This window comes from Cydia splendana, chromosome 6 (assembly GCF_910591565.1).
Source record: "Cydia splendana chromosome 6, ilCydSple1.2, whole genome shotgun sequence".
Classification (NCBI taxonomy): Eukaryota; Metazoa; Arthropoda; class Insecta; order Lepidoptera; family Tortricidae; genus Cydia; species Cydia splendana.
This window is the reverse complement of record NC_085965.1, coordinates 13131046-13144911: the sequence shown is the minus strand read 5'-3', so window position 1 is coordinate 13144911 and position 13866 is coordinate 13131046. Positions and strand designations below refer to the sequence as shown.

At 38.0% G+C, this 13866-nt stretch overlaps 1 protein-coding gene across 2 annotated transcripts in view; it reads left to right on the top strand.

The window, feature by feature from the left end:
- LOC134791649 (inactive rhomboid protein 2) overlaps positions 1-11036 on the top strand; it is a 209609-nt gene extending 198573 nt beyond the window's left edge. Inside the window, exons 7-12 of one of the 2 annotated variants that reach the window (XM_063762719.1) lie at positions 6948-7154; positions 7737-7766; positions 8098-8186; positions 8409-8664; positions 8897-9151; positions 9848-11036. In XM_063762719.1, coding sequence (XP_063618789.1) covers positions 6948-7154; positions 7737-7766; positions 8098-8186; positions 8409-8664; positions 8897-9151; positions 9848-10279 — 1269 coding nt within the window. In that variant the 3' untranslated portion in view covers positions 10280-11036. The remainder of the gene's footprint in view (positions 1-6947; positions 7155-7736; positions 7767-8097; positions 8187-8408; positions 8665-8896; positions 9152-9847) is intronic. The other variant, XM_063762720.1, reaches the window with a different exon arrangement.
- The last annotated feature ends 2830 nt before the right edge of the window (positions 11037-13866 follow it).

Here is a 13866-nt window from a genome sequence, read left to right as displayed (position 1 = left end):
ACCCCAAGTCCAGTTTCGGCAATAAATAGTGGCCAAATGCCATCATGCTTCTTATCGTTTGTTTTGAGCTATCACATAATAGCCCTGCTATATGAACTATCACATAACTTCAAATGCGCCAATATTACTATATAAATGACAGCACGATGAAAATTTGTTCTTATATAAAATCAAAAACAGGTCAAGTGCGAGTCGGACTCGCGTTTCAAGGGTTCTAGGTAATTAAACTAAACTAAGTAATTAAGTCCGACTCACGCTTGACTGCACATTTCAAATAAGTTTTCCTGTCATCTACAGGGTGATTCATGAGACGTGAGCAGGACTAATCCTGCACACTCAGTAACTGATAATTGATCGATCACCGTCGTATTTAGGTGAAACAACTACACTTTCCTATTTTTTAACTTTTTGGTGAGGGCAAATTTAATTCTCTACAATCATGGTCACTAAATCCAAAGTATATAGAAATATGTAGGCGGTTTAGTACTTTTGTAAATATATGTTTTCGCTCATAACATGGTTTTATTTATACATTTTTATATTACTTTACCCTTACCTCCTTCTTTTATTCTCCTTTGTTTCTTAATGCGAAGTTTTGTTCTAACGTGGGCGTGGTTCCAGTCTTAACAAGTCGGTACTTATATCATTATCCTCGTTAAAACTTCCAAAATATCATCTTAAACTGTCATTATGGATTTACCCGCTTTAATATAATATTTAATCCATGCTAATACCAAAATTGGGCCCTACAAAATCGAACCCGAGGTCGCGGCAAAAATCGACGGCGTTGGCGAGATGACCTCGACTCCTTTGACAGGAACTGGTGGGAGACGGGTCAAGTCCGGGATACGCGGAAAGGGAGGAGGGAGGCCTTTGCCCAGCAGTGGGATACTCTAGGCTTTTAGGTATAAAAAAAATACTAATAAATGTATAATGTCACTTAATATCTAATCGAGTTCAAATTTTTGCAGTTCGAATGAGGTTAGTGATAAATATATTAAGGCTAGAACCACTCCCACGTTGGTACAAAATAATTATTAACCCTAGAGTAGTCGCGCCACTCCGTGTAACCCGAGTGCTCGCGTAGGGAGCATTTTGCCGCCTTTAATTAACAGTTTTTTTTGTTTAATATGATAACTAAATGATTTTCTAATAATTTTTATGGGATAAAATGAATCAAATACTATTAGAAAAGGTAACTTGTGTTATAATTTTATACTTCATAGTATCAAAAAGAATAGATAGTATAGAGGGGTCCTGTCATTGTAAATTTTGTAGTCACTGTAAATTTACTGCCATCTATTGACACACGACTAAAACTCAAAATGAAAACGTATAAAGTTATCAAAAAATGTATATATATGGATAAATTATTTTATTATTTTTATATCATTTTGATCCATGTTCATTCACTGATATCTATGTGTTAAAATTGTTAAATATGAAACGGTGTCGTCACGCCATCTAGCCGAGGATAGGCTAAAGGTGTGTGCGGCATCTATTCGAGTATGACTTTTACTTGAATTCCGAGGCACGTTTTTTCCTTAGACTTTATTCGTCTTATACGAAGTTACATATGTCTTTGATAGTATATTAAAAAAAAAATCAGGAAATCTTAGGTAAAATTTTTCGAATTTTAACACGGCCTTTGCCTTAGCTTACGTAAAATAACGAAATATTGATATTTTTAACAAAATTAAACGTTTTGATTATCTTCTATATATATTTTAGCAAATCAGTCCTGTTACATGGGTATACAATGTATGTTGCACAGTAACTTTGCACTTATATTGTGCTCTTTTTGGACCTTCTATTTTCCATGGACGGGCATAGTACAAATAATGTATCTTCTCCACCTGAATATAATCTCCTCATCAAAAAATAATATTATCTATTATTTTTACTTTGTTAATACCAAAACAATATTAACCTTAATAAAAACTATTAATATTTTGACTTAAGAAAAAAAAACGGACTCCAAATTTTACTTACGTGAGTAGTCGCGCGGTGAGCAATTTGCCGCCGTACGCGACACAGCGGCAGCAACACTTGCTTCCTGCAGTCAACCACGCACGAAATTTCTCCAAATTTGGCAAATAGAGAACTAAAGAACGGGGGGGCAGCTACTAGGACGCATGGCCTTGACAAACGAACCGTTTTCAAGTAATCACAGTTTTTTCGCCGAGGGCGGCAAAATGCTCATAGCGCGAGCACTCTAGGGTTAATAGGCTATGGGCGAGCCGGTTTGACAGAGATACTTATTATACATACAAGAGAAAAAATACCTGGACTTGACGATTAATGTATACAGAGAGACAGGCATCGTGTAAGACAAAAGGATGAACATTGAAAAACATTTACATTTTATTTGAAAGTCGGCAGAGATAAGTAAATAATGTGTTTTAAAATTTAAGTTTAATATTTTCTTGAAAGCTTTATGTGAATTGTAACATCAAATAAGATTCGTATTTTTTTCGCTTACACTCCTGCTAATTAAAAGTTCTTAATTCGCGCTCTTTTAGGTAGGTAAGTACGAGTATAAATAATGAAAATGTTTTCTGTGCCAGATATTAAAGGAGGCCAAAATTAACGTAAGAATTTATTTACATAGAAATGGCATCTTTTCTTTATTTTCATTTGAATAATTTACAAAGTACACGGGACATAAATATGTAGGTAATTGAATAATTGCTTTCGCCGCTTTACAGGCGGCTTAGCACGGTCGCGTTTTTATCCCTTGTCACCATGCCTGTTACGTTCTAACAAGTATGTAAGTGCGAAAGGGACGCGCATAGTGATAGTCGATAAAAATGGAACCGTGCTGAGCCCGCTGGTCTCTTAATTTCAAAGAAGTGGTTTAATGATACCCCAAGTCCAGTTTCGGCAATAAATAGTGGCCAAATGCCATCATGCTTCTTATCGTTTGTTTTGAGCTATCACATAATAGCCCTGCTATATGAACTATCACATAACTTCAAATGCGCCAATATTACTATATAAATGACAGCACGATGAAAATTTGTTCTTATATAAAATCAAAAACAGGTCAAGTGCGAGTCGGACTCGCGTTTCAAGGGTTCTAGGTAATTAAACTAAACTAAGTAATTAAGTCCGACTCACGCTTGACTGCACATTTCAAATAAGTTTTCCTGTCATCTACAGGGTGATTCATGAGACGTGAGCAGGACTAATCCTGCACACTCAGTAACTGATAATTGATCGATCACCGTCGTATTTAGGTGAAACAACTACACTTTCCTATTTTCTAACTTTTTGGTGAGGGCAAATTTAATTCTCTACAATCATGGTCACTAAATCCAAAGTATATAGAAATATGTAGGCGGTTTAGTACTTTTGTAAATATATGTTTTCGCTCATAACATGGTTTTATTTATACATTTTTATATTACTTTACCCTTACCTCCTTCTTTTATTCTCCTTTGTTTCTTAATGCGAAGTTTTGTTCTAACGTGGGCGTGGTTCCAGTCTTAACAAGTCGGTACTTATATCATTATCCTCGTTAAAACTTCCAAAATATCATCTTAAACTGTCATTATGGATTTACCCGCTTTAATATAATATTTAATCCATGCTAATACCAAAATTGGGCCCTACAAAATCGAACCCGAGGTCGCGGCAAAAATCGACGGCGTTGGCGAGATGACCTCGACTCCTTTGACAGGAACTGGTGGGAGACGGGTCAAGTCCGGGATACGCGGAAAGGGAGGAGGGAGGCCTTTGCCCAGCAGTGGGATACTCTAGGCTTTTAGGTATAAAAAAAATACTAATAAATGTATAATGTCACTTAATATCTAATCGAGTTCAAATTTTTGCAGTTCGAATGAGGTTAGTGATAAATATATTAAGGCTAGAACCACTCCCACGTTGGTACAAAATAATTATTAACCCTAGAGTAGTCGCGCCACTCCGTGTAACCCGAGTGCTCGCGTAGGGAGCATTTTGCCGCCTTTAATTAACAGTTTTTTTTGTTTAATATGATAACTAAATGATTTTCTAATAATTTTTATGGGATAAAATGAATCAAATACTATTAGAAAAGGTAACTTGTGTTATAATTTTATACTTCATAGTATCAAAAAGAATAGATAGTATAGAGGGGTCCTGTCATTGTAAATTTTGTAGTCACTGTAAATTTACTGCCATCTATTGACACACGACTAAAACTCAAAATGAAAACGTATAAAGTTATCAAAAAATGTATATATATGGATAAATTATTTTATTATTTTTATATCATTTTGATCCATGTTCATTCACTGATATCTATGTGTTAAAATTGTTAAATATGAAACGGTGTCGTCACGCCATCTAGCCGAGGATAGGCTAAAGGTGTGTGCGGCATCTATTCGAGTATGACTTTTACTTGAATTCCGAGGCACGTTTTTTCCTTAGACTTTATTCGTCTTATACGAAGTTACATATGTCTTTGATAGTATATTAAAAAAAAAATCAGGAAATCTTAGGTAAAATTTTTCGAATTTTAACACGGCCTTTGCCTTAGCTTACGTAAAATAACGAAATATTGATATTTTTAACAAAATTAAACGTTTTGATTATCTTCTATATATATTTTAGCAAATCAGTCCTGTTACATGGGTATACAATGTATGTTGCACAGTAACTTTGCACTTATATTGTGCTCTTTTTGGACCTTCTATTTTCCATGGACGGGCATAGTACAAATAATGTATCTTCTCCACCTGAATATAATCTCCTCATCAAAAAATAATATTATCTATTATTTTTACTTTGTTAATACCAAAACAATATTAACCTTAATAAAAACTATTAATATTTTGACTTAAGAAAAAAAAACGGACTCCAAATTTTACTTACGTGAGTAGTCGCGCGGTGAGCAATTTGCCGCCGTACGCGACACAGCGGCAGCAACACTTGCTTCCTGCAGTCAACCACGCACGAAATTTCTCCAAATTTGGCAAATAGAGAACTAAAGAACGGGGGGGCAGCTACTAGGACGCATGGCCTTGACAAACGAACCGTTTTCAAGTAATCACAGTTTTTTCGCCGAGGGCGGCAAAATGCTCATAGCGCGAGCACTCTAGGGTTAATAGGCTATGGGCGAGCCGGTTTGACAGAGATACTTATTATACATACAAGAGAAAAAATACCTGGACTTGACGATTAATGTATACAGAGAGACAGGCATCGTGTAAGACAAAAGGATGAACATTGAAAAACATTTACATTTTATTTGAAAGTCGGCAGAGATAAGTAAATAATGTGTTTTAAAATTTAAGTTTAATATTTTCTTGAAAGCTTTATGTGAATTGTAACATCAAATAAGATTCGTATTTTTTTCGCTTACACTCCTGCTAATTAAAAGTTCTTAATTCGCGCTCTTTTAGGTAGGTAAGTACGAGTATAAATAATGAAAATGTTTTCTGTGCCAGATATTAAAGGAGGCCAAAATTAACGTAAGAATTTATTTACATAGAAATGGCATCTTTTCTTTATTTTCATTTGAATAATTTACAAAGTACACGGGACATAAATATGTAGGTAATTGAATAATTGCTTTCGCCGCTTTACAGGCGGCTTAGCACGGTCGCGTTTTTATCCCTTGTCACCATGCCTGTTACGTTCTAACAAGTATGTAAGTGCGAAAGGGACGCGCATAGTGATAGTCGATAAAAATGGAACCGTGCTGAGCCCGCTGGTCTCTTAATTTCAAAGAAGTGGTTTAATGATACCCCAAGTCCAGTTTCGGCAATAAATAGTGGCCAAATGCCATCATGCTTCTTATCGTTTGTTTTGAGCTATCACATAATAGCCCTGCTATATGAACTATCACATAACTTCAAATGCGCCAATATTACTATATAAATGACAGCACGATGAAAATTTGTTCTTATATAAAATCAAAAACAGGTCAAGTGCGAGTCGGACTCGCGTTTCAAGGGTTCTAGGTAATTAAACTAAACTAAGTAATTAAGTCCGACTCACGCTTGACTGCACATTTCAAATAAGTTTTCCTGTCATCTACAGGGTGATTCATGAGACGTGAGCAGGACTAATCCTGCACACTCAGTAACTGATAATTGATCGATCACCGTCGTATTTAGGTGAAACAACTACACTTTCCTATTTTTTAACTTTTTGGTGAGGGCAAATTTAATTCTCTACAATCATGGTCACCCTACAACACCTAATTAATACACATAAAACCTCTTTAACCGTAATGACAGCATTTTGATTACGACGAAAATAAACTGTCAAACTTGAGTGAGTTACGAGTTTTCAAAAGTAACCAGACCGTGATGACAGTGATGACATTCAATTTGACACAGAATATCGGTAGTTTAGTATTCTAACTTTAGGGTGACCATGCATGTCGTAAATAAAATAATATTTTTTTTTCAACACGACTAGAAAATTAATGTTAAACTCACTAATACTGATACGAAACAGTTGCTTATAATTTACGAAATGCGCAGTGTTAGTCCTGCTCACGTCTCCTGACTCACCCTGTATAGGTAAAGAACTATTTTGTGTATTTTTTTCAAAATGTTAGACCCAGTAGTTTTGGAGATAAAGGGGAGGGGGGGAATGGTCGGACAGACAGACAGACGCACGAGTGATCCTATAAGGGTTCCATTTTTTCCTTTTGAGGTACAGAACCCTAAAAATGAACTGCCCGTCACTGACCTAAGCCTCTACCATCAGTTTTGACATTGACATAACGCTCACGTCTACGTAATTTACTTTCTGTACATCTCGCTTGCACTAATATGCGAGTACGAGCGAGATGCATAGAAAGTAAATTACGTAGACGTGAGCGTATATGTCAATGTAAAAACTGATGGTAGACGTACTAGTATCTGTATAGTGTTTTATTATTTAAGTGCCAACACTACCGAGCATGAGTATAAAAGCACATCTTAAAGGCAAATTAATATTAATTCCAGGTTGAATGGGAAGAGCCAGCATCCTTCTGGCTCGGGCCGCGAGCGGCAGACCTTATACACTTAGGTGCTAAATTCGCCCCTTGCATGAGGAGGGACGCTAGGATAGCGCGCGCGATAGCAGCATCAGCGAGAAGAGAACGCGACACGGCGTGCTGCATACGAAACGACGATTCTGGCTGTGTACAGTCATCCAAGGCCGATTGTTCGGTGAGTAAACTTCAAATTAGGTATTTGCATACATTTAGGGGGCAAGGTTCAAGTTTGCTCTCTACGCGAGGATTGACGCAACAACAGAGTCTGACACAGCTTGCATACGATAAAGGTGTATCTATAGGAAGGTGTAAAGGTGTATACGATAAAGGTGTATTCCTTTATCGTATATGTATATACCTGGCTGTGTGAAGTCTTCCATTCAACAGTAGAAAAAGTAGTGTTTGTTTGATTTTTCTAGATTTAAGATGTCAATGTTAAGGCATAATTTTGTAGTTGTAAGAAAACTTTAGCTAGCTAAAAGCGTCACCTACCGGGCGATGAATAAAGAAAGAGTTAGTCAACAGACAGGTATAGGACATACATACAACACACTATTCGACTTGTATGGATTCATAGAAAAAAGTCACTGTTATTACCTGAACCAAGTTGTTATTTAATTTATCATCATCATGCTATTACAAAAAAATATTGACGTATTCCCTCAATCATATGCTATTTACCTATGTATACTTAGTCGTATTTGTCATAAGTAAAATAGTTTTGAAATTTGCATTTCTGTTCATGCTTACCCTTCAGATAAGAGGATTAACCCCGAAGGTGGGTCTGGTGAGTAAATTTCCAGTAATATTATTTACGAATAGTACCTACCTACAACTCGTCAGCGTCGCTTTGCACAGATATACTAGTACATAGTTAAAAAACAACCATGATTTAATTGTGGGATAGATTTTTATCACTAGTCCTGTATCAAAGTAAAGACACCTATTAACATACGAGCTATTAAAAATTCGTGCAATAATGACAGGTTTTAGCAGGAGCAAGTATTTGGCTGGAAAAATTTCCATCCAACTTCAAATCTAATTGAAATATAAAGCGTCAGTACAGTCAGCATCAAAAGTATCTACCGTTCTCTTAATATAATTATTTTACATTTCAGAACACAATATCCACGTGGAAAAAATGGTCGTCGGGTGAGTCCGGTCCCGGAGGTCGGATATCGGGCTCTGTTTGTGGGCTAGATCCAAAGTAAGTGCGTCAACATTACCTTTTTAACTTTTACAGCACGCTTGATGCATCAGTGTATCTTAATGTCTGCTAGATTGTTTATTGTAGGTATTGTCATGTTTATGCTGTAGCAAAACTTTCTTTTCTGTAAGTTATATCTTACGCAAAAACTGCAATTTACCTAAAATACCTTGAAATACACAGACAGGCAGAAATTGAATTACATTTGAAACTTCATTCCAGGTTCTGCGAAGCTCCACGTTCGATAGCCCCGCACGAATGGCCGGACGACATCACAAAATGGCCGATCTGCCGCAAGTCTGTGATCGACGGCTCCGCCGCGGCGGGCCGCGCGGGCCACGCCGCCGAGCACATGGCGTGCGAAGTCATCGGCCATCCGTGCTGCATAGGCGTGCACGGCCAGTGTGTCATCACGACGAGAGAGCACTGTGATTTTGTTAAGGGTTACTTCCACGAGGAAGCGTCGTTGTGTTCACAGGTATATTTTTTTCTTACATTTTAAACATGATGATTATGATGAACAAAGTTATCCGTACTATATAGGCGTTCTTGGTTCCTTTTTCTGTCGATAGTACCTATGGAAACCATTATGCATGCATGTGGCAAACACTCTTATTCCTGTGTATTTTTTTTTGGGTACATCAGACCATTCAGTTACTAGGCTCCTCACATGATACAAGATTCTTAAACATTCAATGCTTACGTTTCAGGTATCCTGCCTCGATGACGTATGCGGCATGCTTCCATTCATGCGACGCCGACGTCCCGACCAGCTGTACCGCGCCTGGACCTCTCTGTTCGTCCACGCCGGTCTGCTCCACTTGGCGGCGTCGTTGGCGCTGCAGTGGCTGTTCATGCGCGACCTGGAGAAGATGGCGGGCCCGGTCAGGATCGCCGTGGTGTATCTGGGGAGCGGTGTCGCCGGGAATATGGCGTCTGCGATCTTTGAGCCTTATAGAGCTGAGGTAAGATACCAATGGTACCCTGACAGCACACGGGGTGTAATAGCTGCCTCGATAAGCTAAACCGCGTCTGTACCTTATTGTTTGTAAGTCGCTGGCGCTACAGTGCCACCTCATGTGATACTTTCCTAAGATACCGGGCCCGGTCAGGATTACCTTAGTGTACCTATCTAGGCAGCATAGCACAGGCTGTTATAATTTTAATAAGTATAGTAGCTAATAGCTAACAAATTATAGGACATACGGCAATGACATGAGGTATATTCTCCTAAAATATGCAGATTTTTGTAAACTCCCTTTGTTTAGATACGTTTGACATTCTGATCAGATATTTTTGGCTGGAAGTACCTATGCGAAGAAATTATTGAATAAAAGTGTGCTAAGATGTTTATGGCATTATATTAAGTTAAAATATAATTGGTATTTGCAGTGTGCATAATTGATTGAAATTTAGTCCGGCTTAGAAATATTTGAACACCTTCGCCGCTACGATATATCTGATGGCGACTGTACATGTTTATGAATTCACTCTTAATAATCCTGTGGTTAAACATTTTTTTTTAATTTCACGCTTTTGGCAAATCGCAAGTTCTCAGTTACTACTACTATCAGGAACACTGACACGAACTACTATCAGTCAGTTTATATTTAGGTGCTTCAAAAAAACTTATTTGTAAAATGAACCATGTTATATTTCAGGTGGGGCCGGCTGGATCTCACTTCGGCCTGCTGGCGTGCCTCATAGTAGAAGTGATCGGCGCGTGGCCGCTCCTGAAACATCCGCGACGCGCGCTCCTCAAGCTCATAGGGCTCGCGCTAGCGCTGTTCGTGCTCGGCCTCCTCCCGTGGATCGACAACTTCGCTCACGTGTTCGGCTTCGTATTCGGGTTTCTCCTGTCGTACGCGCTGCTGCCGTTCATAACGTTCGGGCCGTACGAGAGGCGGCGGAAGATCGCGCTGGTGTGGGCGTGCCTGGTGTCGGCGGGCGGCATGATGTGCGCGCTGGTGGCGCTGTTCTACGCGGCGCCGGCCTACGAGTGCGCCCTGTGCGCGTACTTCACGTGCCTGCCGTTCGCGCCCGACATGTGCGCGTCGCAGGACGTGCGCGTGCGCCAGCTGGACGGGGTATGACGGCGCGCGGCGCGGGCGTGTCCGCCGCCAGAGCCCCCTCGCCCGAAGCGACCCGCCGCCTGTCCCAGCCGCCGAGCCGCAGCCTAGGGACGCACCAGAGACACCCGACACCTGCTCAGATACTGTCAACTTCCTACACTCAATGTGTCGATAACTCCAACTCCATTGCGAGAGTGATGAAGTCGGAGATATCGGAACTTGCGTTCTTCGAATTTTGTAGTTCAGACAGTGGTATCAAACTTGCCCGCGAGAGAACCGAACGACGATCGTATGATACGCCTCAGAAATTCTCTTGCCGCAAACGCATCTCACGGTTGAAAGAGTACATCTGCAGATTTTGTTCAGAAGCGACTAAGGTAACAAGCTATAGGAACTTACCTACTCATAGAATTGTCATTTTTCTTACCGCCTTAATGATTCACATTCCGAATTAATATTATCAAGCTTCCTATAAACACATTACACATACACTTTCCCTGTTTTTGTTAGTAAATCGATTCATATTTTATACACAACAATTGTTTTCAGACATGAGATAAGACACCCTGTCTACCTGTCTGGCGCAGTCGGTAGTAGTAGGCGGGTGCCTATTGAGCCGACGGTCCTGGGTTCAAATCCCGGTAAGGGCATTTATTTATGTGATGAGCACGGATATTTGTTCCAGAGTCATGGGTGTTTTCTATGTATTTAAGTCTTCATAAATATTTATATATCGTTGTCTAAGTACCCACAACACAACTGCCCAAGCCTTATAGAGCGTGAGCCCCATTTAGACGGTTCAAGAATTTGCATGCAATTTTCGTTACATTGCGGTATTTGGTCGATTGACTGAATTCAGTGTACCTACTCTGTTGTAAATAGTTAGGAGTATGGAATATTGCATGCAAGTTCTTGAACCGTCTAAATGGGGCTTTAGTCAATGTGTGTAATAAATAATAATATCCTATACATTTATTTATGACAAGGAATTTGTCGATCTCAGAAGTTTATTTTATTGTTTCAAAAAATCAATTCTTCGCACTTGCTTATGAAAAATAATCTGCCCCTCAAAGTAAACCGTTAGAAGTGAATTCAATCAATTTGTTTAATACTTACCATAATATGTGAGCGGTTGAGAATTATACTTATTGAATTTGTTGTTTGAATGGACTAAAATTATCTCAAATTTTGAAACATGCAATTTCATGAGAGTGTATAATCGATTAAAAATAATGTGATAATATCCACGGGTAACTTATCGTTCGAAGCGAGTAATCGTTGTATATAACTTGTATTATATATGTGTAAGCCGCTGTATTTAAATGTGCGGATGTCGAGTGCAATTTACGGGAACGTCGTGCAGTCGCAACGTACTTATAAATAAAAGTATTTTTCTAATTACAAATAATACAAATAACGTCGAGCGATTTCAAATGTAGAATAAACTCTGTTATAAACAATTGACATGTTACAGATGTGTAAAATGATTGTAGTGAATTTTCTCTGCGTTCCCGCTAACCAGTCACATTTCATATTTTAATTTTTAGTTATGAAATGAGGATCTAAAATGCTAAAGATGAGGTGCAACAGCTATCTTCACTTATATAGTAGTGTGCTTATTATATATCATTTACACAAACACTGCTGTGTTGTCATAATTTAATAAAACTCTTAGTTTTTCGCAGAATTCCGATTTATTTTATTTATAAGATTTATAAGTATAATATGTAAGTTAGTTTTAAAATTAAAACTGCGTAGGTACATATTATACTTATAAATCTCTTGGTACCTACCTACTGTCTACTAGTATAATGTGAGAGATTCAGAGAAAATTCCCTATAGGGTTATTACTAGTTCTGCGTTCAATCGTCGCGGTTATAGTTTAAACATGTTCCCGTAAAATGGTGTCAAAATATACATAATTTAGTATATTACTAAATAATGTAAATAGTGTTAAATAAATATGTCATATTTTCATGTCTTAAGTTTATCATGCATAACGAATTCAGTCTTATATATAAGTATCACAATAATAACGTTTTAATTTCGTCAATTTATATAGGTATATAATGAAGTCTGCGTAGGTTTATATATGTTATTTTATAAAATATGCTAGTAAATATTTAAACCATCTAACTTTAGGGTTATTTATTTTATTACATGAGCAGTGGGTGTTTAAGTGATTTTGTGAATGAGGCGTTTGCAGTTTCAAATCTTATTGTTAATGAAAGTTTACCGATTTGATGTACACAAAGTGGTAGCACTGGTATGCTACGAGGTTCAGATATCGAAACAATGACAGCTCTTGACACATGAATACAGAGGTATATTTGTGTTGCTGGCAGCACTCAGAAATCAGAAGGCCTACAGCAAACCACGTTCGACGTGTTGCCTCCCTGTCACGCTAACGTACGAATTTACAGTGCGACAGAGAGGCAACACGTCGAACGTGGTTCGCGGTAGGCCCTCAGGTTACATGAGCAGTGAGCGGTGGGTGTTTAAGTGATTTTGTGAATGAAAATTACCGTTTACCGTTTGCAGTTTTAAATCTTATAGTTAATGAAAGTTTACCGATTTGACGTACACAAAGTGGTAGCACTGGTATGCTACAAGGTTCAGATATAGAAACAACGACAACTCTTGACCCATGAATACAGAGGTATATTCGGTGTAGCTGGCAGCACTCAGAAATCAGAAGGCCTACAGCAAACCACGTTCGACGTGTTGCCTCCCTGTCACGCTAACGTACGAATTTACAGTGCGACAGAGAGGCAACACGTCGAACGTGGTTCGCGATAGGCCCTCAGGTCCAGGCGCTTGTCAATGCGGTTATGTTCTTAAGAACTCTCATCATTACATAAAGTTTACCGATTTAACGAATAGGTAACGATAAAATGGAGATATGTATATTACTTTATCATTTACGATACTTTAGTAGGCAAGTTGCTTAATATGTGTAATAAGTTTGTTACTGGTAGCGGATCCTGTATCGCAGGGTAACCTGAACTTGACAATTTTTATACAAACTTGGAACCATTGTATATAAAACCATTTCTGTAAGTAGTCCTTATAAATATGAGACAAGGAATGTCTTAATACCTATGATATTGACGCATACAATTATTTTTATATCGAGTTACTGAATGAACATTATGTTTTTAAATATCCAAATAATATGTAGTTGGAAATTGAGAGTCGATAGCAATAAAAAAGTTTGTGCGACTGGTTCATAAAAGTATTTAATAAAATTAATAACAAACTAGTTTTTGGGTTATGCTCGGAATGTTGAAGAAAATTACTTGTGGTAATTATTGAAATTTTTGGTGTGGATTTTCATCGCTGCCAATAATTGGGTTAGATAAGCAATCTACCTACTACCGTTTGCAAATTAAATATCTCTTATCAACGTACATATAAATCCTGATTATTGGAGTCTCTTTGCGCGCTTTGTTAACTGTGTAACATAAACGGAATATTTACGTTTCAGAGCCCTTTACTTTCATACGACCAGTCATCAAATGATTAATGTTTATGACGATACACTGCCTAAGCTTTTAATATTATTTACTATCTGTCACTTGTGTGTAACATGTAGCATCGAATAAAGG